Source organism: Dipodomys spectabilis, unplaced genomic scaffold (genome assembly GCF_019054845.1).
Source record: "Dipodomys spectabilis isolate Male_0828 unplaced genomic scaffold, ASM1905484v1 ptg000424l, whole genome shotgun sequence".
Taxonomy (NCBI): Eukaryota; Metazoa; Chordata; class Mammalia; order Rodentia; family Heteromyidae; genus Dipodomys; species Dipodomys spectabilis.
Window position 1 is genome coordinate 1,676,963 of NW_024871101.1, and position 13,023 is coordinate 1,689,985.

The window sequence follows — 13,023 nt, forward strand, 5'->3', positions numbered from 1 at the left end:
CCAATCCATTGTCAAAAAATCTATCATAAAAGTTTAAGTACATTTTTTGGAACTATAAACTACTTAAAAGAGACTTTCGGGTGTAGGGAAGTAAATACTGGCATCAGCATGTGTTCCTCAGACCTTCCCTCCTCGAGGGTGGGGAAGCCTGACAGTCTAGTACTCCAGCAACTGAACAGATTACCAAACTAGTTCTGAGATACTGGACTTTTTCCTCTTAGATACAAGTTACCTGGAATTAGTTGCACCTTATGCCAGAACAATTGAGTGAGAGAAGAGCTACAGTTCTTTTTAATACCATACAGGTGATAAAATAGGAATGGGGAAAGTTTTATTTACACAAATAAAAAATAGTTCTGGGTGACAAAATTATATGCATGTAGTAGGTATTAAGAAGACCTTTCTTGTAAGAAACTAATATAACCTGATATATGTAATTTCCTTCATTTAAGAGACATATCATATAGCAGATAGTCTGAAGTACTAGAGCATATATGTGCTAATGATCTCTTACCTGAATTTCACAAAAATTTTGTTCTTAAAAAGAACCTTGCAAAGTAAAGTCTTCCCTTGCTACAGAGGGTAATGTCCTGCCTTAAGGTGGTAAATTGAGCTAGCATTTACAAGCAAGAAAATTTCCAAACTGAAAAACACTACTGCAAATGCTACGTGCTATTTAGCAATTTAAAATTAATCAACTATTGACTTCTATGATTTTGAATTGTGTCTTTTGGGTAAGAAATGCAAAGGCTAAAATATATCTTCTGAATAAGTGTGAATAGATGAATACTCCCTATTCCTGCCTTAATGCCTGAAGTAAAAAGGAATTATTTATGAACTGTGGTAAAGGTCTTATCCAGAAAGGGCTATTTTCCAAAGCCAAGTGCCTTGCACACTGGAATTGGCCTTGTTCTGTGAGCTTCACTCTACCTGTCCAAGATAGAGATAGTGTCTTGCTGCTACTCTTTTCAGTAACATTTAATCTGTGACTAAACCTTTTGCAATCATAGCTAAGATCATAGAAGACTTACAAACATTCTCATTTACTTTAAGATGTCTGTCTTTGGCTTAATATCCCATCATCACTATAACTACCATTGCATGGAAAATGTAGGCAGAGTACATTTGTAGCTAAATGACTGAAATTTTAAAAAAAACTATACAAGACTTTACTGTCAAATTCCAATATTGAGCTACTGCGATTTAATACTTACTTTATTCTGTTTTAAATGGAGTTGGATTGGTTTTCAATGCCATGTGGAGGGGGGGGGGGGGAAACCTGTGAGACTCTTCTAATGAACTAACCACCAAAAAACCAGAAGTGCCAATGTTGCTCAGGTGGTGAAGGCTCCAGCCTTCAGCAAAAAAGCTAAGTACAACATCTAGGCCCTGAGTTCAAGCCCCAGGAGAAAAGACCTTCTGGAAATGTGCAAATGTCATTAGTTTAGATGCAGTCAACCAGAGTCCAGGAGCCCCTGGTTCCTTATTTCTGTTGGAAAGTGCATGACTGGATCACATGCACACAGACATCCCACATCTGCATGTGTAAATGTATTCCTAGGAAATGATAAAGTCTCCTTCTGACACAAAGAACATCTTTATCCATTTTAAAGCAAAGCAAAACCTGACTGAGGAAGATATTCCAGGAGATGCTGGAATCAATTATTGAATCATAACATGATGAGATGTACACATTCTTGGGAGCAAAAGCCCTGTTGTGCTGCTTGTGGCCTTGACATGTGTTTGTTAATGAACCTGGGTGAATATGAAGAAGATAAGCAGGTCCAGCAGAAGAAGGGTTTGAAGACATAGATTTGCTCTTATCTTCCATGATGGCATCTGGGATCCTCCTCATGACTTTCTTGAGCCTTCATTACTAAGAAAAAGAGAATCCACGGACACAACCGGCCACTTAGTTTGAAAGCCAAGCTACAGAGCAAATCAGCTCAGAAAGCTTGCACTCCTTTCTACTTTGCCCCACATCCCCGTGCTGGGGAGGGAGGGAGGAAGAGAGAGAGAGACAGAGAGACAGAGAAAGACAGAGAGAGAGAGAGAGAGAGAGAGAGAGAGAGAGAGAGAGAGAGAGAAAGAGAGAGGAGAGAGAGAGGAGAGAGAGGGGGAGGGAGAGGGAGGGAGAGAGAGATGGAGAGAGAGGGAGAGAGAGGAGGGGAGGGAGGGAGGGAGAGAGGGGGCGCACAAAACACATTAATATATTTTTCTGGATCTGGTTAAGTAATATTTGCACTTTTGTTGGGCAAGTGGCCCCTCGTGGGCAATTATTGCACATTTCTTTGAGTTTTACAATTTAATGTAAACCAGTAACCTTGTGTCTCCTTTTCCTCCTCTTTCCTCCCGCCTGTTTGGAGCCCTTTTTCAACCAACCCCCAACCCCTCCTCCTTGTCAGACTCTGAAATGTCACTCACAGTGCTTTTTATGCTTCCAACAGTTTCCAAAACAAATACCGGAGGCTGTGACCGGCTGGTATTCAGTCAGTCGGATGCAACACTATCTCCCAATCCGAGCGGCGTGAGCCGCTATTGGCGGCAGGTCTGCTCCCTAAAAGGCCTGCCTTTGCCAATCTCTGCGCTCAGGCAGGTCCCAGAAACAAGGGATTTGAGGACTGATGGTCCGCATATGTCTACTGGGAAGGAGGAGACCGAAAAAGGAAGGGGGACCAGACTCAGGAAGATTTAGACCCTAGTTTACTCTTCTTTGTTTTAGTCTAAAGAAAGAAAAAAAAATACATGTATATATAAAAATCACACACACGCACACACACACACACACACACACACACACACACACACACACACACACACACATACACACACACACACACTCATAGAGGAATTTTGTCCTTGAGTACCAATCCAAAAATTGTCTTTCAGATTTGGGAATTATTTTTTTTCCAGCTTTCTTTCTTTGCCTACCGCTTGCGTCCTCCCTCGTCGTCTCCTCCCTCCCTCCCCCAGCTCAGGCTGAAACTCGGCTGCGGACACTCACTTCTTCCCCTCCAGGGATGGCTCTCAGTTCTCGAGCGCATGCCTTCTCAGTGGAGGCCTTGATGGGGAGGCCCAGCAAAAGAAAACCACGGGACCCAAGAGAGGAGGCGCAGCATGAGTTTCTGGAGAAAGAGGGCGGAGAGGAAGAGGAGGAGAGAAGGAGCTGCGCTGCTTGGAAGAGCGAGCTGCCCGGTGAGTATCTACACGCAGCCCCAATGCCCCGAGCCCGTGGCCTGCGCTGGCCAGATCCACAGTTCTCTGCCAGGCTCGCCACGCTGTGGGAGGGTGGCAAACTCTACACACAGATGCCCCGTCCAAGCCCAATAGGCTCGTTGGGGGACCTTGGGACAACTTGACCACCTGACTGTAAGGAACATTTCTGAACTTTTGAAAGGCGCGCTGAGGAACGCGAGTTCCTTTTGGAGTGCAGGGTAGAGTCGCACAGGCTTGTGGAGAAGTGAGATTCAGATCCGCTACACAGCCGGGAGAGCCAAAAGGTGGCTATTCTTCGCTCTGAGAAGCGGGGGTGCGCTCCCAGCATGCAGGGAGATCCAGCCTCCGGAACATCTGAAGGAATATGAGGATGGATCAATCTAAAGAGTTGCATCTTTCTTTCATGGGGCATAGCTATAACTTCTCCCCTTTCTGGATTAAAGGACCGTAGAGGGTGTTGTAGGGAACTTGGGGATGCAACACCAGGATTTTTGGAGATGGGAGAAGGCTTGCTTGTGAGGAAAAGAGAAGGATGTGTAGAGCTTCGAAACTCTCAAAATCGGGGCTATCTCTTTGTCCTGCAGAAAAGAGACCCAAGACAGAGTCCTCCACAGCTGCTCTCTCCAGCTGTGGTGGCCGCACCAGCGATGGCAACAACTACGGAAATCTTAGAAAGGATGTTATTCAAGTGGAGCTTCAAGGGTCCGAGCTGTGGAAGCGATTCCACGACATCGGGACTGAGATGATCATCACCAAAGCCGGCAGGTTTGGCTCCACTCAAAGTTTTCCTGAGTAGCGTAAAGTAACGAAGGCACAGAAAGCCGTTAATGATTCCATCTCCTTAATGTGGAGACTTCCTTTTTGTGCTCTGCTAATTTCTCCAATTCCCCACTCGTCGCCAGACATTAGAAAACGACAGGCCCCTCAATTTACTGTGCTAGGTGTATCCTCCCCAGAATAGTAGATGTTCTATCGATTCTGTCCTGTACATTTGCACTCCCAACACTTCCTTCAGCTCTTGTTTATGATAGAAGTGGCAAGCGCCCAGGCAAACAGGTGTCAGATGTTACCCCCATGTTTTAGGCTGGGACCACTCTTATCTGTTTAAAATAACATAGATACGACTCCAGGACAATCCATTGAACAGTCCCCCCAGGTACTATCCTTGGCCCAAACTATTCTAAGATCTGCCTTTCCTAAGCAGGCCCAATGCCACTTTGTAGTGCGGGACTACACCTTCATGACAGCAATGCTTTGTTGTTTTGTTTTGTTGTAATCTTTCTCATTTCGATCTTTCCCAAATTTGCCTTACCACACTTTCTGCTGAAAACTCAGGACAGAGATTTTCTCTTCTACTTTTTCTCCTAAAATTTTTCATATAGTCAAAGGTGGTATTGTGAGGTTATTCTGATCTATTCAGAAATCCTAGACTTCTTCAATAAAGCATGTGACCAATAATCTCTCCTCACATAGCAAATGCCATTTTCTGAATCTGCCATAGAACGGGAAGGGTGTTGTGAATCTCAGGTTTTCCATGGTGTCAGTATTTGTTCAGGACTTCTTCCCTTTCAAAATATCTCAAAAATCTCTAGGATCAATATCTATTTTCATTCCCACAGGCGGATGTTCCCCTCTGTTCGTGTCAAGGTGAAAGGGTTGGAACCAGGAAAGCAGTACTGTGTGGCCATGGATGTGGTACCAGTTGATTCCAAGCGCTATAGGTAACTAGGTCCATATAGGTTATCTCAATGCCTAGGCTGAGGACAGGGATTTGGATTTTTAGATCTACAAACTGACAGCACTATTTTTAAAACTGTAACTTTTGCGGAGGGAGGATTGCCTTTCCTTGGGCTTGAGAGTTGAAAAACAAGCAGGCACGTTCCTCCCCCTCCTCTTGGAAAGCCAGGTCAATTGGTGCTTTAAGATACTTTGGCCTCTCAGCTTGAAGTTCTGGCCATAGGTATGTAAAATGGGGAGGAGCTGGACTCTACCTGGCTTACAGAAGTGGTTTGAAGGGTTTGGGAGTGAAAAATCCTCCTGGTGGGTCCAGGCTTCTGGGGACCAACTGGGGTACACTGATTTGGCAGAAAGCTCCAAGAACAAGGCTATGATTTGTCCCAAACTAGTCAAGTGGTCCTAACTAGAACACAAGCCCATATTTGCCCCTTGTTTTGAATTTTACCTGAAACTATGGGCAAGTGCCAGAAATTAGGAGAGTCTTTTTACCCTCTGTCTTTGAGTCCTGGACTTAAGAATAGGCTCAAAAGAGACAAATTGTTCCACAGTTTCATAGCAGCCCAAAAGTACTGTGCTCTGCTAATTTTAACTCAGGAATTCAGTCTATACTCAGCTGTGAACATTCCATCCAGCTTTAAGTGGGGTACCTGGGCCTCCAGCCTGCCTAACCCCTTGTTGGTTTTAACAGGAAGGAGAAAGTCCAGCCCTGAAAATGTACTGGAGCCATGGCCTGGCAACAGTGGGACATGTTGTTTTTGTGACTACTAAGCACAACTGAGAGTTCAAGACTGGAAATGGTTGGGAAATCAACCCCAAGTCTACATTGAGCAGGGTTCCTGGGTGGGGGTTCTGATGCTAAATCTGACTTATGAAAGAACTTGGAGGATGACTAGTGACAGTGGGCTGGACAGACTCTTCTCAGCCTCCCACTTCTTCCCTGATTCTTCTCAGCTGATGCACATATATATATATATATATATATATATATATATATATATATATATATATATATTCTGCATGGTAAAATGAGTTAGACTAATTTCTATTGTGGTTTCTGTGAGGAAATACAAACTAGACATGGAAATCCCATGACATTTTACCTATCCTGGCACTTCATTGCAATTTGATGACATGTACTTATTTACTGTTTGTTTTCTGCCCCCAACACTCTAAAAATCTAGTTGAATCCTGCTACTTGCCTTTGTGATCAATTGGCTGACCTTTGGCTAGGACTTTAAAACCAAAACACAACAACTTCTCAAGTTCTGGCTTTGGCTAGCTGAGCTTAATGAATACCCTGAACCTTTTCAGGTATGTGTATCACAGTTCTCAGTGGATGGTAGCTGGGAATACAGACCATTCATGCATCCCTCCCAGATTCTACGTCCACCCAGACTCACCCTGCTCTGGAGAGACCTGGATGCGGCAGATCATCAGCTTTGATCGAGTGAAACTCACCAACAATGAGATGGATGACAAAGGCCATGTAAGTGAGCAAAATCCTCCCAGAGGAGGGTGGTGGCAAGGCTCCATCCAGCCCATAGGTCACCCTAGAAAGATCAAGGAAACTTCTCTCAGTCACACATGTTGTGCTCTTTTAACTCTTAACTGTGCACTTGTAAGCAAAATAGGCAACAAATGGCTCCTGAAAACTTCCTTTGGCATCTGAGAATACTGGCATATGGGAATGATAACTGTAGGCAGTTTGAGCCTGAAAGAGATCACTTTGAGCCAAAATGCCTGGTTTGAGAGTGTGGGAGGGAAACTTCACAGGGCTGTCAGGCACCCTGGCTTTCCAAGCAACATTTGGGCTTTTGGTTTCCTGATAGTGCACACAATTTTTAGATGCACACCTTTGAATTAGAACAGTGAGAGGATACAAGTGGAGGACGGGAATTCAGACTGAAATTCTCATCCAGAGCCCATGGAGTTAGTTTATACTTGTTTCAAAGCTCAGGGAACCAATGGCAGGTGATCAAATCCTGATGACACTTGTACATCACACGGATATCTAGATTTGTAAGCAACAAAGGGCCTCCATTTGGAGTGCAATATGCTACCTGGTGTCACTGAGATGTCTTGCTCTGGAAGCTTTTTAGCGATGAAGGCCTCAGTTGGGGGCCAAATGGCACAACAAAGATCCCTGGATGTGGTTTCCTGAGCCTCTCTGGTTTAGATTTGCTCCATTTTTTGTGTGTTTATTAGCACACCATGTGGTTGTGAGATAGGGCAGATTTTTTGGGCAGCATTTAACCATTTCTTCCTCAGATCATTCTACAGTCTATGCATAAGTACAAGCCTCGAGTGCATGTGATGGAGCAAGATAGCACAGTTGACTTTTCCAGGATTCAGTCCCTGCCTGCTGAAGGAGTTAAAATATTCTCCTTTAAAGAAACTGAATTCACTACAGTGACAGCTTACCAAAATCAGCAGGTAAAATGGGTTGGGCCCCAGGCTAGAGGGAGAAGCCCAAAGGGACCTGGGGGTAAAGGCCAAGGGCACTCAATGACATTTTAAATAATGGGGATAATCATAGTTTTATCACATTATCATCAAGTGAAATTTGACTATGTGATGGTTGTGTTACAAGGGAAAATACAGCAGAGGGGACCCGGGCATAAAGGAGAAAATTATTCTAAATTTGACTTACACATATGTGTATATTTATTTAAAGTGCCACAATACAGGTTACAGCATTATATGGCTTTTGTAACCATAAGCAATGGTAACAATGTTGTACTGACTTAATTTTCACTCCTCTCTGTCCTTCCTTCTCTTTCTTCCACCTTCCCTCCCTTCCACCTCCGGATTCTCTCTCCTAATTTTCCTCCCTCTTTCCACCTTTCTTCCCTCCCCTTCTCTTCCTCTTTCTCCTTCTCCCTCCCCTTCTCTTTCTCTTTCTCTTTCTCCCTCCCCTTCACCTTTTTCCTCTCCTTTCTTTTTCTTTTGAACCATAGATTACCAAGCTGAAAATAGACAGGAATCCTTTTGCCAAAGGATTTAGAGATCCTGGAAGAAACAGGTGAGTAGTATAACAATCAAATCATTCCTAATATATATGTAGCCCATTTTGCAAGTATTCAAAATAAGGAAACTTGTTCAGAGACTTAAATTCTCTAAGTTTTGTTACTAGTGAATGGTAGGAAATGAGTGCGATGTCTCCCAAACCTTGTTTTCTCCTACTGTCTCCTTTAACTACCTTTAAGGTATTTGTTATCCTAGAACCATAGTTTTTATTGAATTTTCTTTAGAATCTAGCTATAAACAAAAGCCATTTCAGATAATTATAATAAAATATAAAAAGTGTAGATGATCATTACTTTCAAGAACTGAATTCTGGGATTGAATAAAGCTAAATCTTTTTTTAGGGGAGTATTGGATGGGCTTTTGGAGACATACCCGTGGAGGCCTTCACTCAATCTGGATTTTAAAACCTTTGGTGCAGACACAAAAAGTAAGCAAATTATATCATAATTTAACATATAACTACAATAACAATAGTCAGAACTCTTGTAGCAAATAAAATGCAAGGAGATAAGTAAATGTCAGATAAAGTATGCTTGCAAGCAAGTGAATGAATGCATATTTTATTGTGCTCTTGAAGTAAAAGGCACAAAGGGAGAACTGGCATAAAGGGAAAAATATTGCTGTAGTCATGGTGGATTTATTGATATGTTTCTTCTTGATTGACTCTAAACCCTTAGCTTCATATCTCATCTGGATTCATGAACATCTGAGTTTATCAAATTTAGGATCTGTAGGGCTTGTGGTCAATTTGTGTCCTGATTTACAAAAAATGTTAGCTATATAAATGAATGTTTTATCTTTAATGAGAAAATTTCAGCATGTATTTAAAAGTCTTTGTAAAAATTGTACTGCCACCTAGCTCTAATCTTTCTTTGTGTGTGTGTGTGTGTGTGTGTGTGTGTGTGTGTATGTGTGTGTAAAAGTAAATGACAAAAATAATACTAGATGATCAAAATGAATTTATTTTTTGCAAGTAAATGTATATTTTACTCTTGTTTTCAAACTCTTAGAAAAGTCATTGAACATCTGATTCAAGGCAATAACAGTAGATTGTGGGGGTTATAACATGTAAGGTAGCATATTTGATGCATATGACATAGAAACTGGGAAAACAAAGTATTAGTATACTCCACTACTATAAAGTTCTTACATTACACATGAAGGAGTATAAAAATACTTGAAGATAAACTCTAAGACAAAGATCAGTACTATGAATAGAAACAAACATTAAAAAGGTAGCTCATAGACCATACAAAAATAGAACATTGTCTATATCTGGCATGGATTGTATCATTTGCCTAATTGTTTCTCTTATATTTTCTAATATTTAAAATGCTTTAAACAAACTTAAAAACAGAAAGCAATAGTTAGTATTTTGATGTACTCATGTATTACATATTTAATTCCATTTAAACATATTTATTCAAACATCATTGTATAGGGTAAAAAGTATTTTACCAGAATGCCTTATCTAGTTATTATGATGATTGAGTCATAGAGTGTACTATCTGAAGACAAATATTTGTATATTTGTGATGCAGAAAGTTAAGGACTATGTGATTGTATCTAACTGTAACCCTATTAATCACTACTTCTCCACTCGTAGTCCTGACTATATTGATTTGATCAATATTAACACTCATTTTAATATTAATTTAAGTGATATCATCTAGGCAGCATGCTTTAAAAACTTCCAACACTATGTAATGTTCAAAAGAAATGAACACCACTTTAAAAAATAACTTTTAGGTGTTTTATTGAAAAGACATTTGCCACTATGCTGATGATAGATTAAGCTACAATACACACATAAAAGACTATCAAACTTGAAGTGTAGTTGATAACCTATTGTTTGAATTTAAATGTGTTCAAAAATGAGGTTTAGAATCTTGACATTTTTGGACCTTATAATTATCCCTGATTTGGGGCTGGGAAGGTGGCTCAGTGGTAGAGCGCTTGCCTTGCATGCCTGAGGCCCTGGGTTCGATTCCTCAGCACCACATAAGCAAAAAGAAAAAAGCTGGAAGTGTTGCTGTGGCTCAAGTGGTAGAGCGCTAGCCTTGAGCTGAAGAGCTGAGGGACAGCGCCAAGGCCCAGAGTTCAGGCCCCATGACTGGACCCCTAAAAAAAAATTATCCCTGATTTTAAAGCTGCTAAGCTATGTGGATCCTTTCATCCCTATCTTGATATTTCTTAACTTGAAAATTTGTCTTCAGCTCTTGTTATAGTGATTCATACAAGTATCTCCATGAATGATGTTCTCATATGAAAGCTGAAGCCAAATACAGTGGCTCATATCTGTAATCCAAGCTACTTGAGAATTAGGACAGGAAGGCAAAAGGTTTGCAGCGAGAATGTGCAAAAAACATGAGAATCTGTCTTGATAAACAAGCTGAGCATGGTGGCATATGCATGTAATCTCAGCTACAGAAATATAGGTAGAAGATTGAAGTCTGAGTCTAGCCTAAACAAAAAGCAATAGATCCCATCTGAAAAAGAGTTAAAGCAAAAAGGTGTAGAAGTATGACCTAAATGATAAGATTGCCTAACAAGCATGAAGACCTGATTTCAAACACCAGAAGCATTAAAAAATTAGCTAGTGGTTGTAAACATGCTATATTCACTTACCAAAAGTTATTTTCATATGCATTTATCTTAGACTGATGCACTCTCTGAAATCCAAAATAATGAATTAATTGATTCAATTCATTGAACTATCTTAAAATTTAGGAAATGAAAACCTAGATTTGCTGGGTGCTAGTAGCTTATACCTGTCATCCTAGATACTCAGGAGACTGAGATCTGAGGATCATGGTTCAAAGCCAGCCCGGGGAAGGAACGTCCATGAGACTCTTATCTCCAATTAACCACCAGAAAACCAGAAGTGGATATGGCTCAAGTAGTAGAGAGCTAGCCTTGAGATGAAGAGCTTAAGAACAGTGCCCAGGCCCAAAGTTCATGATCCACGACTGACAAAAAAAAAAAAAAAAAGAGAGAAAACCTAAATTTTATACCTAAGAAGTTATTGAATGAGTTGTTCACTTGGATTTCTTTAAATAGTTGTACAAACATGATTCAAGACCCTAATACTGTCATGTTAAATGTTCAGTAAGTACATGCGTCTCAGTAGTAGTGCTAAAAATAATAGTAGAGATACTGTATTCACTGCCTGTGGAATGAATAAGACCTTTCTCAAGGAAAACAACTAAACTTACAAAGAAAGCTAATCTAAGAATGAAGCAGAGATGTTGATGGATATGAGTTTTGATTCAACAGGAAACATCAAGTTCTTTATTCATTGGCTGCATTCTCATTCACAGGTGGAAGTAGTGGCTCATCTCCAGTGAACTCTAGTGGAGGGGCTCCCTCTCCTTTAAACGCCATGCTTTCTCCACCATGCTCTCCACCTACATTTCACTTGCCTACAAGCTCCCTTGGAATGACCTGTCCAGAAGCCTATCTGTACAACCTGCCATTTTGCTACAAGATTTGTCCAACTAACTTCTGGCAACAACAACCTTTGGTCTTACCTCCTCCTGAATGCGTAGCAAGCAACAACAGTGCTCAGTCTTTAGCCCCACTCATGATGGAAGTGCCTATGCTATCTTCTCTGGGACTTGCCAATTCAAAAACTCATTCATCAGAAAACTTCAATGGGCAGTATCTACAAGCACCTCATTCTGCAAATCAAATATTATATGGATTACAGGCACCTGGAAACATTTTCCAATCAAACCCCGTTGCCCCAGAAACCATTAGTTGCTCTTTGGGTCCATCCTATGGCTATTATAAGTACAACTTCTCTATGCCATCTAGGCTGATGAATTCTGCCAACCAGCTCAAAGCAAATGGCAACAGTCAAATTTCTTTTAGAGAAGGCAAATGTAATCATGCTCATTGGTATCCAGCAATCAATAATTGTCTTTAATGAAACAATTCTGTTTTAAACACAATTGCATGTGAGCACCTGTTTTCTTGGTATTTAGCCAAAGAGAGGTCAACAGCTATTGGGCTTAAAAAAATCCTCATTATCAGACAGCATCACTGCTATGCTTTTAAAGTGCCTTATTACATGTTCACAAGAACTTGGGTATAAGTCAACCGTGGCCTACGAAAATATCTGACTATAGTGGATTGGGCCTCAAAATAAGTATTTAATAAATATTTGATAAAATAGCACATCAGTGAAGATTGATGTCAGGTGACTGGCTTCTATATCACTTGCTTCTTACATATTAAAAGTGATTTAAAGAAGATAGATGTCATTCCTATAAAAGCAGGAACTGACTATGAAGATTGGTTTCTTTGTAAATATATATTAGCAATTATAGAAAAAATTGTTTAGTCTACACTTTTATACTTTGCTATGGAATAAATACTAATTTCAATTTTAAGGTGAATATATGGACACAAACTTTCAAATCTTATTTTTATTATTTTTCCAGTATCAGCCTTCAACCTAGAGCTTTGTGCTCTTGCTTGGCTTTCTTGCTCATTGCTGGCTGGCACTCTATCATTTGAGCTATGCCTCTAGTCTGGTTTTTTGCTAGTTAATTGGAGATGGAATCTTGAGGACTTTTCTGCCAGGACTACCTTCAAACTGTGATCCTCCAGGCCTCAGCCCCATGAGTAGCTAGGAATACAACTGTGAGCTAGAGGCACTTGGCTCAAGTATACTTTTTATAAATATTTGTAACCTAATGAGTATTTAATACTAAAGAGACAGAAAGATCAAATGAAAAGGAAAGCATCCTAAATAGAATTTAATATTTTTCACTTTATATTTGGATAGTTATTAGATGGAACTTAACTTATTCTTTAATGAACCTGATATTTTTATGTATCGTTTACAAAGGTAAATAATTTTTTAATTTTCTTTATTTTTATGTTTTGTTTATGTGGCTCCAAGGAATCGAACCTAGGGGCCTCATGAATGCTAGGTAAGCACTCTACCACTAAGCCAGCTCCATGACAAGTACTTTCAATTGTTTAGGAAGACTAAGAAATTATTTGGAGGAAGGAGAACATATTTGAGTTTGTAAG

General features: G+C 40.4%; 1 protein-coding gene across 1 annotated transcript; it reads left to right on the forward strand.

The window, feature by feature from the left end:
- The first annotated feature begins 3,011 nt into the window (after positions 1–3,011).
- Positions 3,012–11,908, forward strand: Tbx22 (T-box transcription factor 22). The gene is made up of 8 exons (XM_042668295.1): positions 3,012–3,195; positions 3,801–3,981; positions 4,836–4,937; positions 6,265–6,439; positions 7,222–7,386; positions 7,911–7,975; positions 8,322–8,407; positions 11,301–11,908. The coding sequence occupies exons 1-8, from the start codon at positions 3,021–3,023 to the stop codon at positions 11,906–11,908; spliced, it is 1,557 nt and encodes a 518-aa protein (XP_042524229.1). The 5' UTR covers positions 3,012–3,020.
- Positions 11,909–13,023: the final 1,115 nt, after the last annotated feature.

Excerpts from the sequence above, each read along its gene's own strand:
- Tbx22 (XM_042668295.1), top strand. The coding sequence starts at position 3,021 with ATGGCTCTCAGTTCTCGAGCGCATGCCTTCTCAGTGGAGGCCTTGATG. Across the intron at positions 3,196-3,800 it reads TTGGAAGAGCGAGCTGCCCG|AAAAGAGACCCAAGACAGAG; the intron begins GTGAGTATCTAC and ends TTTGTCCTGCAG. Across the intron at positions 7,976-8,321 it reads AGAGATCCTGGAAGAAACAG|GGGAGTATTGGATGGGCTTT; the intron begins GTGAGTAGTATA and ends ATCTTTTTTTAG.